The sequence below is a fragment of the Bos grunniens genome, chromosome 1 (assembly GCF_055505025.1).
Source record: "Bos grunniens cultivar Pamir isolate PY7600 chromosome 1, Bosgru_T2T1.0, whole genome shotgun sequence".
In the NCBI taxonomy this organism is placed as follows: Eukaryota; Metazoa; Chordata; class Mammalia; order Artiodactyla; family Bovidae; genus Bos; species Bos grunniens.
In genome coordinates, this window is record NC_141165.1 from 14,758,284 (window position 1) to 14,771,470 (window position 13,187).

Consider the following 13,187-nt stretch of genomic DNA (forward strand, 5'->3'; position numbering starts at 1 on the left):
TTGCAGAGGTAATTAGCTGAGGTCGTACTCAACTCCTATAAAGAAAGTTGAGCCCTGAAGAATTGATGCTTATGAACTGTGGTGTTGGAGAAGACTCTTGAGAGTCCTTTGGACTGCAAGAAGATCCAAACAGTCAGTCCTAAAGGAAATCAGTCCTGAATATTCATTGGAAGGACTGATGCTGACGCTGAAGCTCCAATACTTTGGCTACCTGATGTGAAGAACTGACTCACTGGAAAAGATGCTGATGCTGGGAAAGATTGAAGGCGGGAGGAGAACAGGATGGCAGAGGATGAGATGGTTGGATAGCATCACCGACATGATGGACATGAGTTTGAGTAGGCTCTGGGAGTTGGTGATGGACAGGGAAGCCTGGCGTGCTGCAGTCCATGGGGTCACAAAGTCAGACACCACTGAGCAACTGGACTGAACTGAATACTCAACTCCAGGTGGTGCTAGTGGTAAGAACCCTCTGGCCAATGCAGGAGACCTAAGAGATGCAGGTTCAGGCCCAGGGTGGGGAAGATCCTCTGAAGGAGGAAATGGCAACCCACTCCAGTATTCTTGCCTGGGAAATCCCATTGACAGAGGAGCCTGGCCAGCCATGGTCCATGGGGTCATAAAGAGACATGACTGAAGCACCTTAGCATGCATATGGCGTCATATAACTCACATATGATGTCAAATCCACTGAGATCCTAAGTCCAGCTACGGGACTTCAGAGAAGGCCATGGGGAGACAGAGATAGACAGGGAGGAAAGGTCACGTGGCAATGAGGGCAGAGCAGGACAGATACTGCCATGAACAGCCAGCAGCCACCAGAAATGGGAAGAGGTGAGAAAGTGTTCTTCCCTCAAGCCTTCTGTGAAAGCACAGCCCTGTGACACATGGATCTCAGACTCCTCCTTCCAGATCTATGAGAAATTAATTTCTATTATCTTAAGCCACCCGGCTTGTGGACTTGTTACAGCACCCCCAGGAAACTAATATAATCCAATACTTTGATTCCTGTTTTGTGTTACATTTAGGCTTGTGAATATTAAGCAAATACAATTAAAAGTGAATAATTTGATCCTTAACTTCATTGGTGTTCCACTTACTTTCTGTAGTTATGTCTGACAACAGGTAGCATTCTTTGTATCTAGCAATACTATAAGACTAGCATTTGGGTTCGGAGAAGGCAATGGCACCCCACTCCAGTACTCTTGCCTGGAAAATCCCATGGATGGAGGAGTCTGGTAGGCTGCAGTCTATGGGGTCGCTAAGAGTCGGACAATGACTGAGTGACTTCACTTTTACTTTTCACTTTCATGCATTGGAGAAGGACATGGCAACCCACTCCAGTGTTCTTGCCTGGAGAATCCAGGGACAGGGGAGCCTGGTGGGCTGCCCTGTATGGGATCGCACAGAGTCTGACACGACTGACGAGACTTAGCAGCAGCAGCAGCAGCATTTGGGTTAAGCTTGAGTTTCTAGCCATGAAAGCCTCTCCCAGCAATGCTCCTTCGAAGCATCCTCAGAAATGTCCTAGATGCTGCCTGCATTCCCAGATAAATGGAAGCCTGCTCCCAGTTCAGAGACTCAGGGGAGAATACAGCTTCCTTCCTTCAGTGTTATTTATCTAGGTAATAGGCAAATAAGAAGTTAAAAAAAATGCTTTAGATGAGAATACCTGAACAGTAATGACCTGGCACAGAAATGAGTGAGAAGACATCTTACTTTAGGAACAAGGAAACCATGCATATCGTGACAGGAGTCCCTCCAGAGCACCCTAAAGGGGGCCATGACGTCAGTGATGTTAAGTACTGACCACCTGGTTTGGGGGCTCTCTGCCTCATTGCCCGTCAGAGAAGATACCATTTTCTCTCTAGTAATTAATAACCAATTTATGGGAAAACACTCTGAGGTTAGGTAGCTAACCCAGTTGTTTACCCAACTTTCTCCCAATTTTGTGTGTCTACTGATGCTCCTTACCTAAACCAAGCATTCCTGATGGTTTCAAAAGGTGACATTCCAGCTTGGACACTCCTGCTCTGTACTCAGTGGCTGGCATCCCATTGTGGGAAAGAGCTTTCCCTCCTCCCATTTATGCTTATTCAGTTATAGGAGCATGGACTTGTTTCTGTCAATGGGCTATAATTCATTACTAGTATTGTTTATTTAAAATATTATCCCAGGGACTTCCCTGGTGGTCCAGTGGTTAAGAATCTACCTGCCAATGCAGGGAATATGGGTTCAATCTCTGGTCTGGGAACTAAGATCCCACATGTCACGGCGCAACTCAACCCACTCACCGCAACTACGGAAGCCTGTGTGCTCCGGAGCCCCGAGACAAGAGCAGCTGCAGCAGTGAGAAGCCTGTGAACCACGACTAGAAAGCAACCCCACCCACTACAACTAGAGAAAGGCTGCCTGCAGCCACGGAGAGCCGGCGGGTTGCAAAGAAGACCCAGCACAGCCAAAAAAAAAATCTCATCTCATATTTGGCCAGTGAGAGCCACTTCATTTTTAAGCACTGTCTTATTTTTTGACACCAGATATTCCCGGCTCATCTCACTTTCCCTGCCCAGTGATGACACCATCCCAGTCTCCAAGGATGCCTGCCTGGCTCCTTCAATAGGAAACCGTACACAGAAACCAAGATCGAGCACCAGGGGTACTCACTGCTGCTGGGATGCTGCTGTTTCCAGGGCCTATCTCCAGCCAAGAGAAGGCATTTTACACACCTGCACCCACAACACATACACACACAGCACACACACATACACACACATCACACACATCACACACACATACACACACATCACATACATCACACACATACACACACATTACACACACATACACACATCACACACACATCACATCACACACACATCACACACACATACACACACAGCATACACACACACATCACACACATCACACACACACATACACACACATCACACACATCACACACACACATACACACACATCACACACATCACACACACACTTCTCTGCTTACCTGCTCTCCAGTTTTTCTTGATATCTTTCATTTCAACCCAGCACCACACGATTTATCCAGTCCCCTCAGCCCCACCAATATCTGTAACTCCATTACCGTTAGGGAGAAGCTGTCTCCTTTCTGTGTTATATCTGAGAACAATGCGTAATTTGAATCTAACCATGAGGAAACAACAGACACATTCAAAAGAAGAAAGTCTATAAAATAAATGGCTTGTACTCTCCAAAAATGACAAGCTTACAGGAGACAAAGAAAGGCCAAGATATGGTTCCAAATGAAAGGAAACTAAACACACAGGATGAGTAAATGCCGAGTGTGCCCACACACTAGATCCTGGCCCAGGGGAAAATCTATTAAAGAAAAAGAAAAATCTATAGAAAGACTTCAAAAGTCTATAGAAAAGTCTATAAAAGACATTATTGGGCATTTGAACATGGACTGTGGATTAGATAATAGCATTACACCCACGTTAAACTTCCTGATCTTGATCTTTGTGTGCAGTTATATGTGCTATGCTTAGTTGCTAAGTTGTGTCTGACTCTTTGCAACCCCATGGACTATAGCCCACCAGGCTCCTCTGTCCATGGGGATTCTCCAGGCAAGAATACTGGGTTGCCATGCCCTCCTCCAGGGGATCTTTATAACCCAGGGATAGAACCCAGCTCTCCCCCACTGAGGGCGGATTTTTTACCATCTGAGCTACCAGGGAAGCAGTTACATGAGAATATCTTATTTACAGGAAATACATACTAACGTATTTAGAAATAAAAGGGTATAATGTCTGCAACTTGCTGTCAAATGGTTCATGAAAAAGTGTGTGTGAGTGTGTGTGTGTACATACATCTGCACACACACACAGATGAGAGAAGGTGAAGGGAGAAGCAATGAGGATGAACGTTAAGAATCTGCCATTGAGCCTGGCCCCACAGCTGGACTGTGCTGGTGGCTCAGTAGTAAAGAAATCCTCCTGCAATGCAGGCAATTCAACAGGAGATGTGGGTTTGATCTATGGGTTGGGAAGCTCCCCTGGAAAAGTGCATGGCAACCTGCTTCAGTATTCTTGCCTGGAGAATCCCATGGACAGAGGAGCCTGATGGGCTATAGTCCATGGGGTCACAAAAGAATCAGACACGACTTAGCACATGGCAGAGCTAGACCAGACACACCTCACCATTTGCTCTGCCCTAGGCTCACTCTACTTGAGATTCAAAGTCCCAGGACAGAGAGGCTGGTTCGCCCACCTTAGGCCCGCTCCTGCCTCCTGCTGGACCTGGGCTACAGCAGAAGGTCAGTGGGACGGAGCCTCAGGGGTCTCTACTGGCTTCTGTAAGGGGACAGAAGATCCTGAGACTCCCCTGCTGGTCACAGCTGCATGCAAGGGAGGGAAGTCAGCCCCCCAAAGATCAGAGTGCTGCTAAAAATATATATTAATAAATGTCCTTGGCAGGAATGTTGACACTGATTCTCTCACAGCCAAGGAAGCTGAGGTCTAGAAAGGTTAAATAACCTTTCAAGGTCAAAGAGCAAGTCTGAGGTAGAGATGGAACAGAAATGAAGACAAATACGCCATCTCTGTGCTACTCAAAGAATGGTCTGTGGACCCACAGTATCACATCACCTGGGAAATGGAGGTTCTCAGGTGCCACCCCAAGTCTGCTGAGTCAGGATCTGCATTTTAACAAGTTTTGAATGATTCCCATGCACATTACAGTGTAAGAAGCAATGCTCTATCTCTAAGGGTTTAACCTAAAAAAAAAGGCGGGGGCGGGGGGTGGATTTGTGATTATAGGAGTTCTATGTAAATTCTTATCATTTCCTCCTGTGAGTTTGAAAAATTGTATCCAAATAAAGTTACAAAAGAAAACAAAAATAAATACCCACTAAAAAAAGGTAAGTGTTGAACTACTTCTGTCTAGACTAGCGCTAGATGGGAAATGAATCGACAAGTGAACTATTCCAGGAAGAGCCAGATGTCTGAAGTCACTTCTGAGACCCCATGGGCACACCAGCCACCAGCCTGGGCCAGAGAAGCTGCAAAGGATGTGTAGGTGGCACATGGCTGGGAGATGGAGCCTAAGGGACCCAGAACACACGCTGTGGCATAAACATTACTGTGAGCAGAAGGTGTTTGAGTTTCTGAAATCTCTCATCTGCCTAAAAACAGAGCCTCCAAAACAACTCAACTGTCATCAATCCTCCCTGCGAGCAACTAGGAGAGACTGAGTCTTAGTACCAGAGGCGGGAAGCACCCACCTCACACCCAAATAGACTCTGTCCAACTGTATCCTGGCCCCCTGCCAGTCTCCCAAGGGCCCGTTTACCTTTCCAAAAAGTCATTTGCTTTCCCAAACATGCCCTCCTCCTTCTCTTCCCCTACTAAGGTGGTATATACACCCCAAATTCTAAGGCCCCCAGGAGTCACCTTTTTCTGTGAACTCCCACACATATGTGGCTAAATCTGTCTTCTCTCTTGTGCAACTGTCTTTCGTCGATTTAATTCACATGCCCCCAGTCATTCAACCTAACAGGGTAGAGGGAAAACACTTCTCTTCCTGACAGAGATCAGCAGGAGAGAGTGTGGCTTAGAGACGAGACAGCCCAGCTCTAGACTCCGCCCTCACCTTCAGCCTCCTCCAAGGAGTGTGTGTGGGATTCATAAGTCTCCTAGGAGAAGGACTCTCAGAGAGCACACAGGGTGCTCTCGGAACAGAAAGGGGTGTTTTGGTCTGTGTTTAACTTGTTTAGATTTCATTTTCTCTTCCAAAGTCCCAGCTCAGCGAGGCCACTCGTAGAGTTCAGAGTTAATATACTTATTTCACCCACAGCCATTTACTCATCCTGCTGCTGCTGCTGCTAAGTCGATTCAGTCGTGTCCGACTCTGTGCGACCCCATAGACGGCAGCCCACCAGGCTCCCCTGTCCCTGGGATTCTCCAGGCAGGAATACTGGAGTGGGTTGCCATTTCCTTCTCCAGTGCATGAAAGTGAAGTCACTCAGTCATGTCCGACCCTTAGCGACCCCATGGACTGCAGCCTACTCATCCTACCAAGATGATATTCAGTGGACTAGAAACCACTGAGAACCCCAGAGGTTTTCAGTCTGTCTGTCCCTGCAGAAGCAAGGGTGGACAGCTCAGCAGCGTTCCTGGTCACCACTTCCACCATGGATAAACCACTCAACAGTTATGGGGAGGGCGGGCATCCACATGTGTCTTATCAGGAAACTGGGGGCGGGGGGCCTGCTGGCTGCAGGGTGGCACGGTGCCCCCGACTTACCACTGATCCCTGGAGAACGAGATGATGAAGCGAATGCCAGGGGGAAGCTGGGCCATTGACGCCTCCCTGGATGTGGAGCTTCGGTCATAAAATAAGATGCTTCATAAATAGGTTCTTAATCCCAGGAAGCGAGTAAGGATGCTCGTGGGGACTCGCCTCCTCTCTTTCCTCCAGGAGAGGCTCAGCTGTCTACAAGGAGAAGGAGGGGTGGAAAGGTCAGGCGTCGTCCGAGGCCCTGGCGGAAGTAACTACACGCAGTGTGGTCACCCAGCCCAGAGCAGAGCCAGACGCGACAGGGCGCTCCCACCATAACAGCCACCTGGTGGGGGTGGAGTGTGTGCCCTGAGGGGACACACTACCTTTCAACTATCACTGAAAGGAACTTCACATGATGTTCTGAGGGTGCAATGAAGAGAGAACGGCTGAATTTATCTCCATCCGGAAGGCATCCAGAGATCAACCGCTCACTCTTCACCACCACACTCCGCAGAGCTGATGTTCATACTCACAGGAGACCAGCAGGAGCCCAGAGGTCACACCAGGTGCTCAGTCACCAGAGGGCCACCAACCAGCCAGTTCTGATTCCCCCACTGGGGGCCAGGCCACGCCTGAGCTACAGTAACAGAGAGGAACGTAGGCCTGGACCAGGTGGTGGGTCATCAAGCCCATCATTTGACTGTGGCTTTGCAATGGAGTCTAAATACATGTAATGCCATGGGGATGAACACCTCGAATCAGCCTCCTCATTTCTCACTCCTGTGGTCACTGTAGGAGCCTTGGAAAATGGCCCCTTTCTGAGCAAGACAGGAAGAAAGCGGCAGGGAGGCCTGGCCGCCCATTCCAAAGCCAACCTCAACACGTGTGCTGTCTTCCAGTTTTTCTCCTATGTTCACTGGGTGAGGAGGAATCTTGGGGACCCATGCATTACATCACAGAGCACATCACGCCCTCGGGAGCACGTACGGTTCCATCTTAGTGCTTATGGAAAAGTCACAGGTTATATGGTGTTTTTAAAGAAGGCTACCTTTGATGGAACATTGATTTTGATTTAAAGCTTAGAAATGTATTCAATGTCTTTAAACAACTTCCTTGAGATAACAGACAAGTAACAGCCAACAGTTCTAAGTTAGAGGATCTAAAATGGGCCTCAGGATCCCCATGTTCACGCCTGCCTTCCCTCTAGGGTGAGCTTTCAAAATGCACCTTGGCAAGCCATCACACAGCTATGAAATTAAAACATGCTTGCTCCTTAGAAGAAAAGCTATGACAAACCTAGACAGCATATTAAAAAGCAGAGATATCACTTTGCCAACACAGGTATGTGTAGTCAAAGCTACGGGTTTTTTCAGTAGTCATGTACAAATGTGAGAGTTGGACCACAAAGAAGGTTGAGTGCTGAGGAATTGATGCTTTCGGTGCTGAAGAAGACTCTTGAGAGACCCTTGGACTGCAAGGAGATCAAACCAGTTAATCCTGAAGGAAATCAGTCCTGAATATTCATTGGAAGGACTGATGCTGAAGCTGAAGCTCCAATACTTTGGCCACCTGATGGGAAGAGCCAACTTGTTGGAAAAGACCCTGATGCTGGGAAAGATAGAGGGCAGGAAAAGGGGGTGACAGAGGACGAGATGATTGGATGGCATCACCAACTCAATGGACATGAGTTTGAGCAAACTCAGGGAGATAGTGAAGGACAAGGAAGTCTGGTGTGCTGCAGTCCATGGGGTTGCAAAGAGTCAGACATGACTGCTGCGATGCTGAACAACAGCAAGCTGTCATACCTGTCCCCTGACCCCCATCTCCTCTCAGAGAGGCAACGAGGCCCCTCCTTCTGCTTCAGCCAGGAGAACTACACCTTTGCTCCTCCCAGCTCATCATCCTGCCTGGAGTGCCACCTGCCCTCATGGCTGGCCCTGCACTGGGTAATCCCAGGCATGTCACAAACTTCCTGCTCCCTCACTTGCCCCAGCTAAAAACAGGGATGGTAGCATCTACATTTTTGGGTTGCTATTACAAATGAGATGTGCGATCTGTGGACAGCCCTGAGCACAGAGCCTGGTGTGGAGGAGATGCCCAGTCAGGAGGAGCTGGTTCTGTTCTCAGGAGACATCACGAGAGGCATCAAGGGACTGCAGGCGACCACCCAGCCCCCATTCCCTGGTCTAGCACAGAGCCAGCGCCCAGGAGACGTGTGGAATCAAGCTCCACAAGCGTTTCAACACTGTTGTTGCTCATATCTCTAGATTTTAAAAAGATTTTATTAAAATTCTGCTCAAAATGAGTGGGCTCCTACTTGGACCTAAACATACTTTGAGAAGGGGCTTCTCAGGTGGGGCTAGAGGTGAAGAACTCGCCTGCCAATGCAGGAGACATAAGAGACCAGGCCTCCATCCCTGGGTTGGAAAGATCCCCTGGAGAAGGGCATGGCAACCCACTCCAGTATTCTTGCCTGGAGAATCCCATGGACAGAGAAGCCGGGCGGGCTATGGTCCATAGGGTCGCAAAGAGTTGGACACAACTGAAGTACCGCACCCATACGTTGAGAAACAATTTTTGGGTGCTGACTTTAAAGCAAAGGATTTGGTCTGCATTTTACAGCGCCCGGGAATGGATGGTCAGAAGCAAATGTCCTCCCCTGTCCAGACACTGCTTCTCTAGGTACAGCTTATCTGGAAGTATCCAACTGCATCTACTACACCTACTAAGGGACTGCCCTGGTGGCTCAGAGGCAAAGAATCTGCCTGCAGTGCAGGAGACTCGGGTTCAATCCTTGGGTTGGGAAGATCCCCTGAAGGAGGAAATGGCAACTCACTCCAGTATTCTTGCCTGGAGAATCCCATAGACAGAGGAGCTGAGCGGGCTACAGTCCAAAGGTTGCAAAGAGTCACATATGACTGAGCGACTAAGCACACACGAACACACCAACTCATCAGTCAACCTCAATTCAAGGCTGGTAAAACTTGGAACTTTAAAACAAAATCCAGAAGACATTGGAAAAATCAGCAGGAAAAAAAAATCTTGATTTCCTTTGAAAACTACGGTTCTTCCTCCTCCTATAAAATGGGGTAACTCCAGTGCTATAAATTCTCACCGTTGGTGCAGTTAAGATGTGTAAACACAGTGATTTTACACGTTAGACGTTAAGAGCTCGATTTAATTAGGCCCTTTCCTCCAAAGTCTGACCAGTGACCACTGACCATTCCAGCGAGGGCTGGTCAAGAGCTCCGAGGACAGGGCTGACAACTCTGTGCTCTCCTGCCAGCCCCCGGCTGGCCCAGAGGCTGGCCCGCGGCGCTGGACACCTGGGGCAAATTCAGGTTGGTCCAGTTTCCCTCAGTCCCCTCCCCCGCCTCGCTTCCTCTGGGCAGATCCCCTGCAAAGAGAGAACAGCAGAACTGGAGCTGATCACTTGGTTTCAGCCTTGTTTTTGACACATAACCCAAGTACATAAAAAGAACATGCACTTTTTAAAAAATGGCTCTTAATAGACACCTGGAACTCACAGCACCACAGGAGGGAAAAGTGTAAGAATATCCAGTTTCAAAGATAACAACTTCAGAAGCACCCCACAGCAGCATCTCTGTTACAATCCACAAAGCACGTTTTTATACCCATCATGCGAAAGAGCCCAACTTAGTCTATAAACTGTAAAACTATGAAATGGAATGACCTGAAGGCAACATGAATTCTGGAGCTCCACCTTTGGCCTCACCACTTGCGGAAGAGTCCTGTGTACTCACTGGAGGTGAAAAAGAGACTCAAAGGCAAGCAATGAAGAGAATAACACAGAAAGGGTCTTCCCACAACTGAAGCTCTGTTGTCAGTAGTCAAAGCAATCCCATGCATACCTTAAATAATCTACCTAAAGGCAAAGCTTTTAAGCTGGGTCTCATTTTAAGGCAAACAAGTTTTCATACATTTTTCTTTTATGAGGGAGAGAAAGGTAATGAGTGAGGGAAACTTGCTTTCCAGAGAACACATTTTCTATGGTCTGTGCTTTAGGCAATATTAAAGATTAATGACAAAAGCCAGTATCTCTTTCCTGGGCTTCAATACAAATGCGAACCCTCCATCTCGATCGCTTTCTCCCACCAACAAGCAGCACCCCAGGTGGTGTGCACAACACAGAACCTGCAAAGGCGCTTCCAAAACCCTGTGGTAAGACTCTGGGGGTCTCCAGTCCTGGGTTCTCAAGGTTGATTTTAAAAGGCCTTAAAGAAAGAGCGATGGGGAAATTTAATCTAGTTACCAACTCAGACATCCTCAGACGATTGAAATTCAAGGGCAGGTGGGCACTGTCCAGGCGGGCAGCTCAGGGAGAGGAAAGGAAAGACGGGCTAGAGAATTTCAAACCTGACGGTGGGGCGTGGGGCCTCCAGCACTGGGGTCGCAGTCCCGGGTCGCCAGGTCACCGGGATCAGCAGGGTGGCTGCGGAGGCTGGGACGGCAGGAGGGTGGGGGCAGGAGGAAAAATAAGCCAGACTGTGGTTGCCCCGAGGCCGGGTGACTTTCCGGGGCTCTGAGTCCTGTAAATCACTCCCGGAGGCTCCGGGCTCTGGGGACCAGCCGCTCAGAGACAAACAACCCGAAGGCCCCGGGTGCGGGCGGCGGCTCCTCCCCGCGGTCGGTCCCGGAGGAGGACAGGCGGGCACGCCCCCGTCTCCGCCGCGCGACGGCCCCGCGCCCTACTCCCCGCGCGACCCCCGGCATAGCTGTCACCGCGGCCCAGCGGCCCGGGAAGGGCCCGGGAGGACGGCTGTGCTCGCCCGCGCCCGGAGCTCCGATGGGCGGGTGCCGGCCCAGCACCGGCTCCGCGCCTCCGCTCCCGGGTCCCGGGGAGCCCGGGTGATCCCGTAGACCCACCCCCGCCCGGCTGCATCCGCCCCCCTGGGCCCGGGGGGCGCCCGGCCCCGGACCAGCACAAAGACGCGCGCCCGGCGCAGGGACCCCGGCTCCCCGCGCGTCGCCAGCGCTGGCAGGTGTCGCTCGGCCCCGGCGCCCTGGTTCCCAGGCCCGGCCGGCGCGGGCGGTGGGCAGGGGTCCGCGCATCGCAAACCCTCTCCCCGCCCCGTCCGGGTCCCCACGCCTCACCTGCGCCCCCAGGCCCGCGCCCCGCCGCCCGGCCCCGCAGCCGCGGGCGCTTCCTGTCGCGACTTCCTGGGGCGGCGCGGAGGCCCCGGCGGCCCTTTCACTTTCAGCGATCGCGGGGCGCCGGCTCGGGCCCCTCCCCTCCGGCTCATCCTCCTCCCGTCCTCCCCCGGCCCCGGAGCCGCCCGGGGGCCCTGACAGCCTGGGGACGGCGGGCGGGGCGCCCCCACGCGGAGCCCGGGGCATCGCCGCGCAGGAGTCCTCCCCGCGGTCCCAGGTCCCGGCGGCACCTGCCTGCGCGCGCCCGGGCTTGAGTTCCCACTGATCGAAGAGGCGTTCCCCAAGGACGCTTAGTCCTCAAGGCAGGTCCTACCCAGAGCGCGGCTTCCGAGAAAGGATGGCACTAAAGGGGCAGCCTTGCCGCTGCCACCTGCCCCCAACATTATTCCTATTGCCTCCTTTCAGGGGTCAGACTTAGACTGACGTTGTATTAAATGAAAATGGGGCCCATGATAGCTGTGTTGACCCATCTTTGATCAAACCTGTGTAAGTGTGACACGCGGCTCACCTCACCTGCTCTCAGTCACCTGCTCTAGACCAACCTCCCCTCTCCTAATCCCGACCCTTGGCACCGCCCCCTCCCCTCCAGAGCCTGATTATTCTCCTCGGGACCGCAGAGCACCCAGGGTGGACACATGGCATCCAAACCCAGCCCAGGTGCCTGCTCCCAGGAAAGCAGCTCCCGGGAAGGACCCCATGAGACAGAAAAGAAACTCCAGGAAGAAGTGTCCACAGGATTAAACCAACGCTTGAAGCTAAAACAAATTCAACGCCTGGCTGTAAATGCCCAAGAGGTCTGTAGGAGACAGAGGGCCCTGTGGCCTCTGGGCAGGCACCCACCTGGGTCTCGGGGGCCCTGCTGTGCCTGGGGAACACCGTGCCATTCTTTCCCGCTGGCTGAACTGGGTGTCAAACACCCCACCTCTGTTGGCTTTTGAGACACCTCCTCCATTTGGGAAGGAGAACTGCCACTTCACTGAAGCCAGAGGTCGAGCCACAGGTGAGCTGCTGCTCACCCTGCAAGGGAGGCGGCCCGTCTCCTGATTTCTGTCTCCCCTTGGTAAGGTCTCTTTTTCCCCAGACCTCCTCTCTCAGACAGTTCTCCTCCCTTCCCTAACTCTCCATTCCTGCAGATTCAAGCCTGCCCAGCCTGGCTTCCCTGTCCCTCCAAGTCACCCTGCACTCTCACCTGCCCAGGGCTCTGCTCAGGGCTCCTCAGGCTCCCAGCCTCCAAGCAAGCCCTCCCTCCCCAAATCCACTTCTCCAGCACCTCAAACTGCCCTCCCAAAGCAGACTGGACCTTGGCGTTCCTGAGGAAAACCTTTCAAGACCCCTGCCTTTGGATCAGGAATGAGCCCCAGTCCTTACTAGCTAGAAAGCAAGACCCAAACCCACTCATGACTTCAGGACCAAAGCTCAGACCATTCTCTAGTTTCCAAGACTTTCTCACATGGCAGGTTGCTATTTCTGCCCTGGGCCTTCAGGCCAGCCTTTTCTAGTGAGCTCAAACTTCAAGACCTAGGTCAAGTATTTGTCAGTTTACTGCTTTCCCAGGGCGCTACGGGAACCTCTGGGTCCTGACTTATCTATCACAATGAACTAGTACTGGTTATTTCTAAACCTGTCTCCTAGCCCCTAGCCTGGGACCAAGGGATTCTCAGGGTCCTGCCCAACTCAGAAGGCCTCATCCATGTTTGCCAACAGCATGAAAAGATGCGGGAGAACTCAGCGCAGGGAGCCCCCCCGTTTCTGCA

General features: G+C 51.3%; 1 protein-coding gene across 13 annotated transcripts in view; it reads right to left on the minus strand.

Annotated features, from left to right (window-relative positions):
* The window catches only part of SLC37A1 (solute carrier family 37 member 1), a 102,072-nt gene that overhangs the window by 64,139 nt on the left and 24,746 nt on the right, over window positions 1-13,187 (minus strand). For 6 of the 13 annotated variants that reach the window (XR_015141297.1, XM_086338075.1, XM_086337575.1 and 3 more), the window contains exons 1-2: window positions 11,377-11,503; window positions 6,286-6,474 (exon numbers count right to left, since the gene is read on the minus strand). Coding sequence is in view for 11 of the 13 variants with exons in the window: in XM_086338075.1 (XP_086194201.1) it covers window positions 6,286-6,341 (56 nt within the window). In the remaining 2 variants the exon portion in view is untranslated. Of the gene's footprint in view, window positions 1-6,285; window positions 6,475-10,638; window positions 10,928-11,376; window positions 11,504-13,187 lie in introns of those variants that run through there. The other 7 variants (XR_015141404.1, XM_086337978.1, XM_086337746.1 and 4 more) reach the window with 3 other exon arrangements.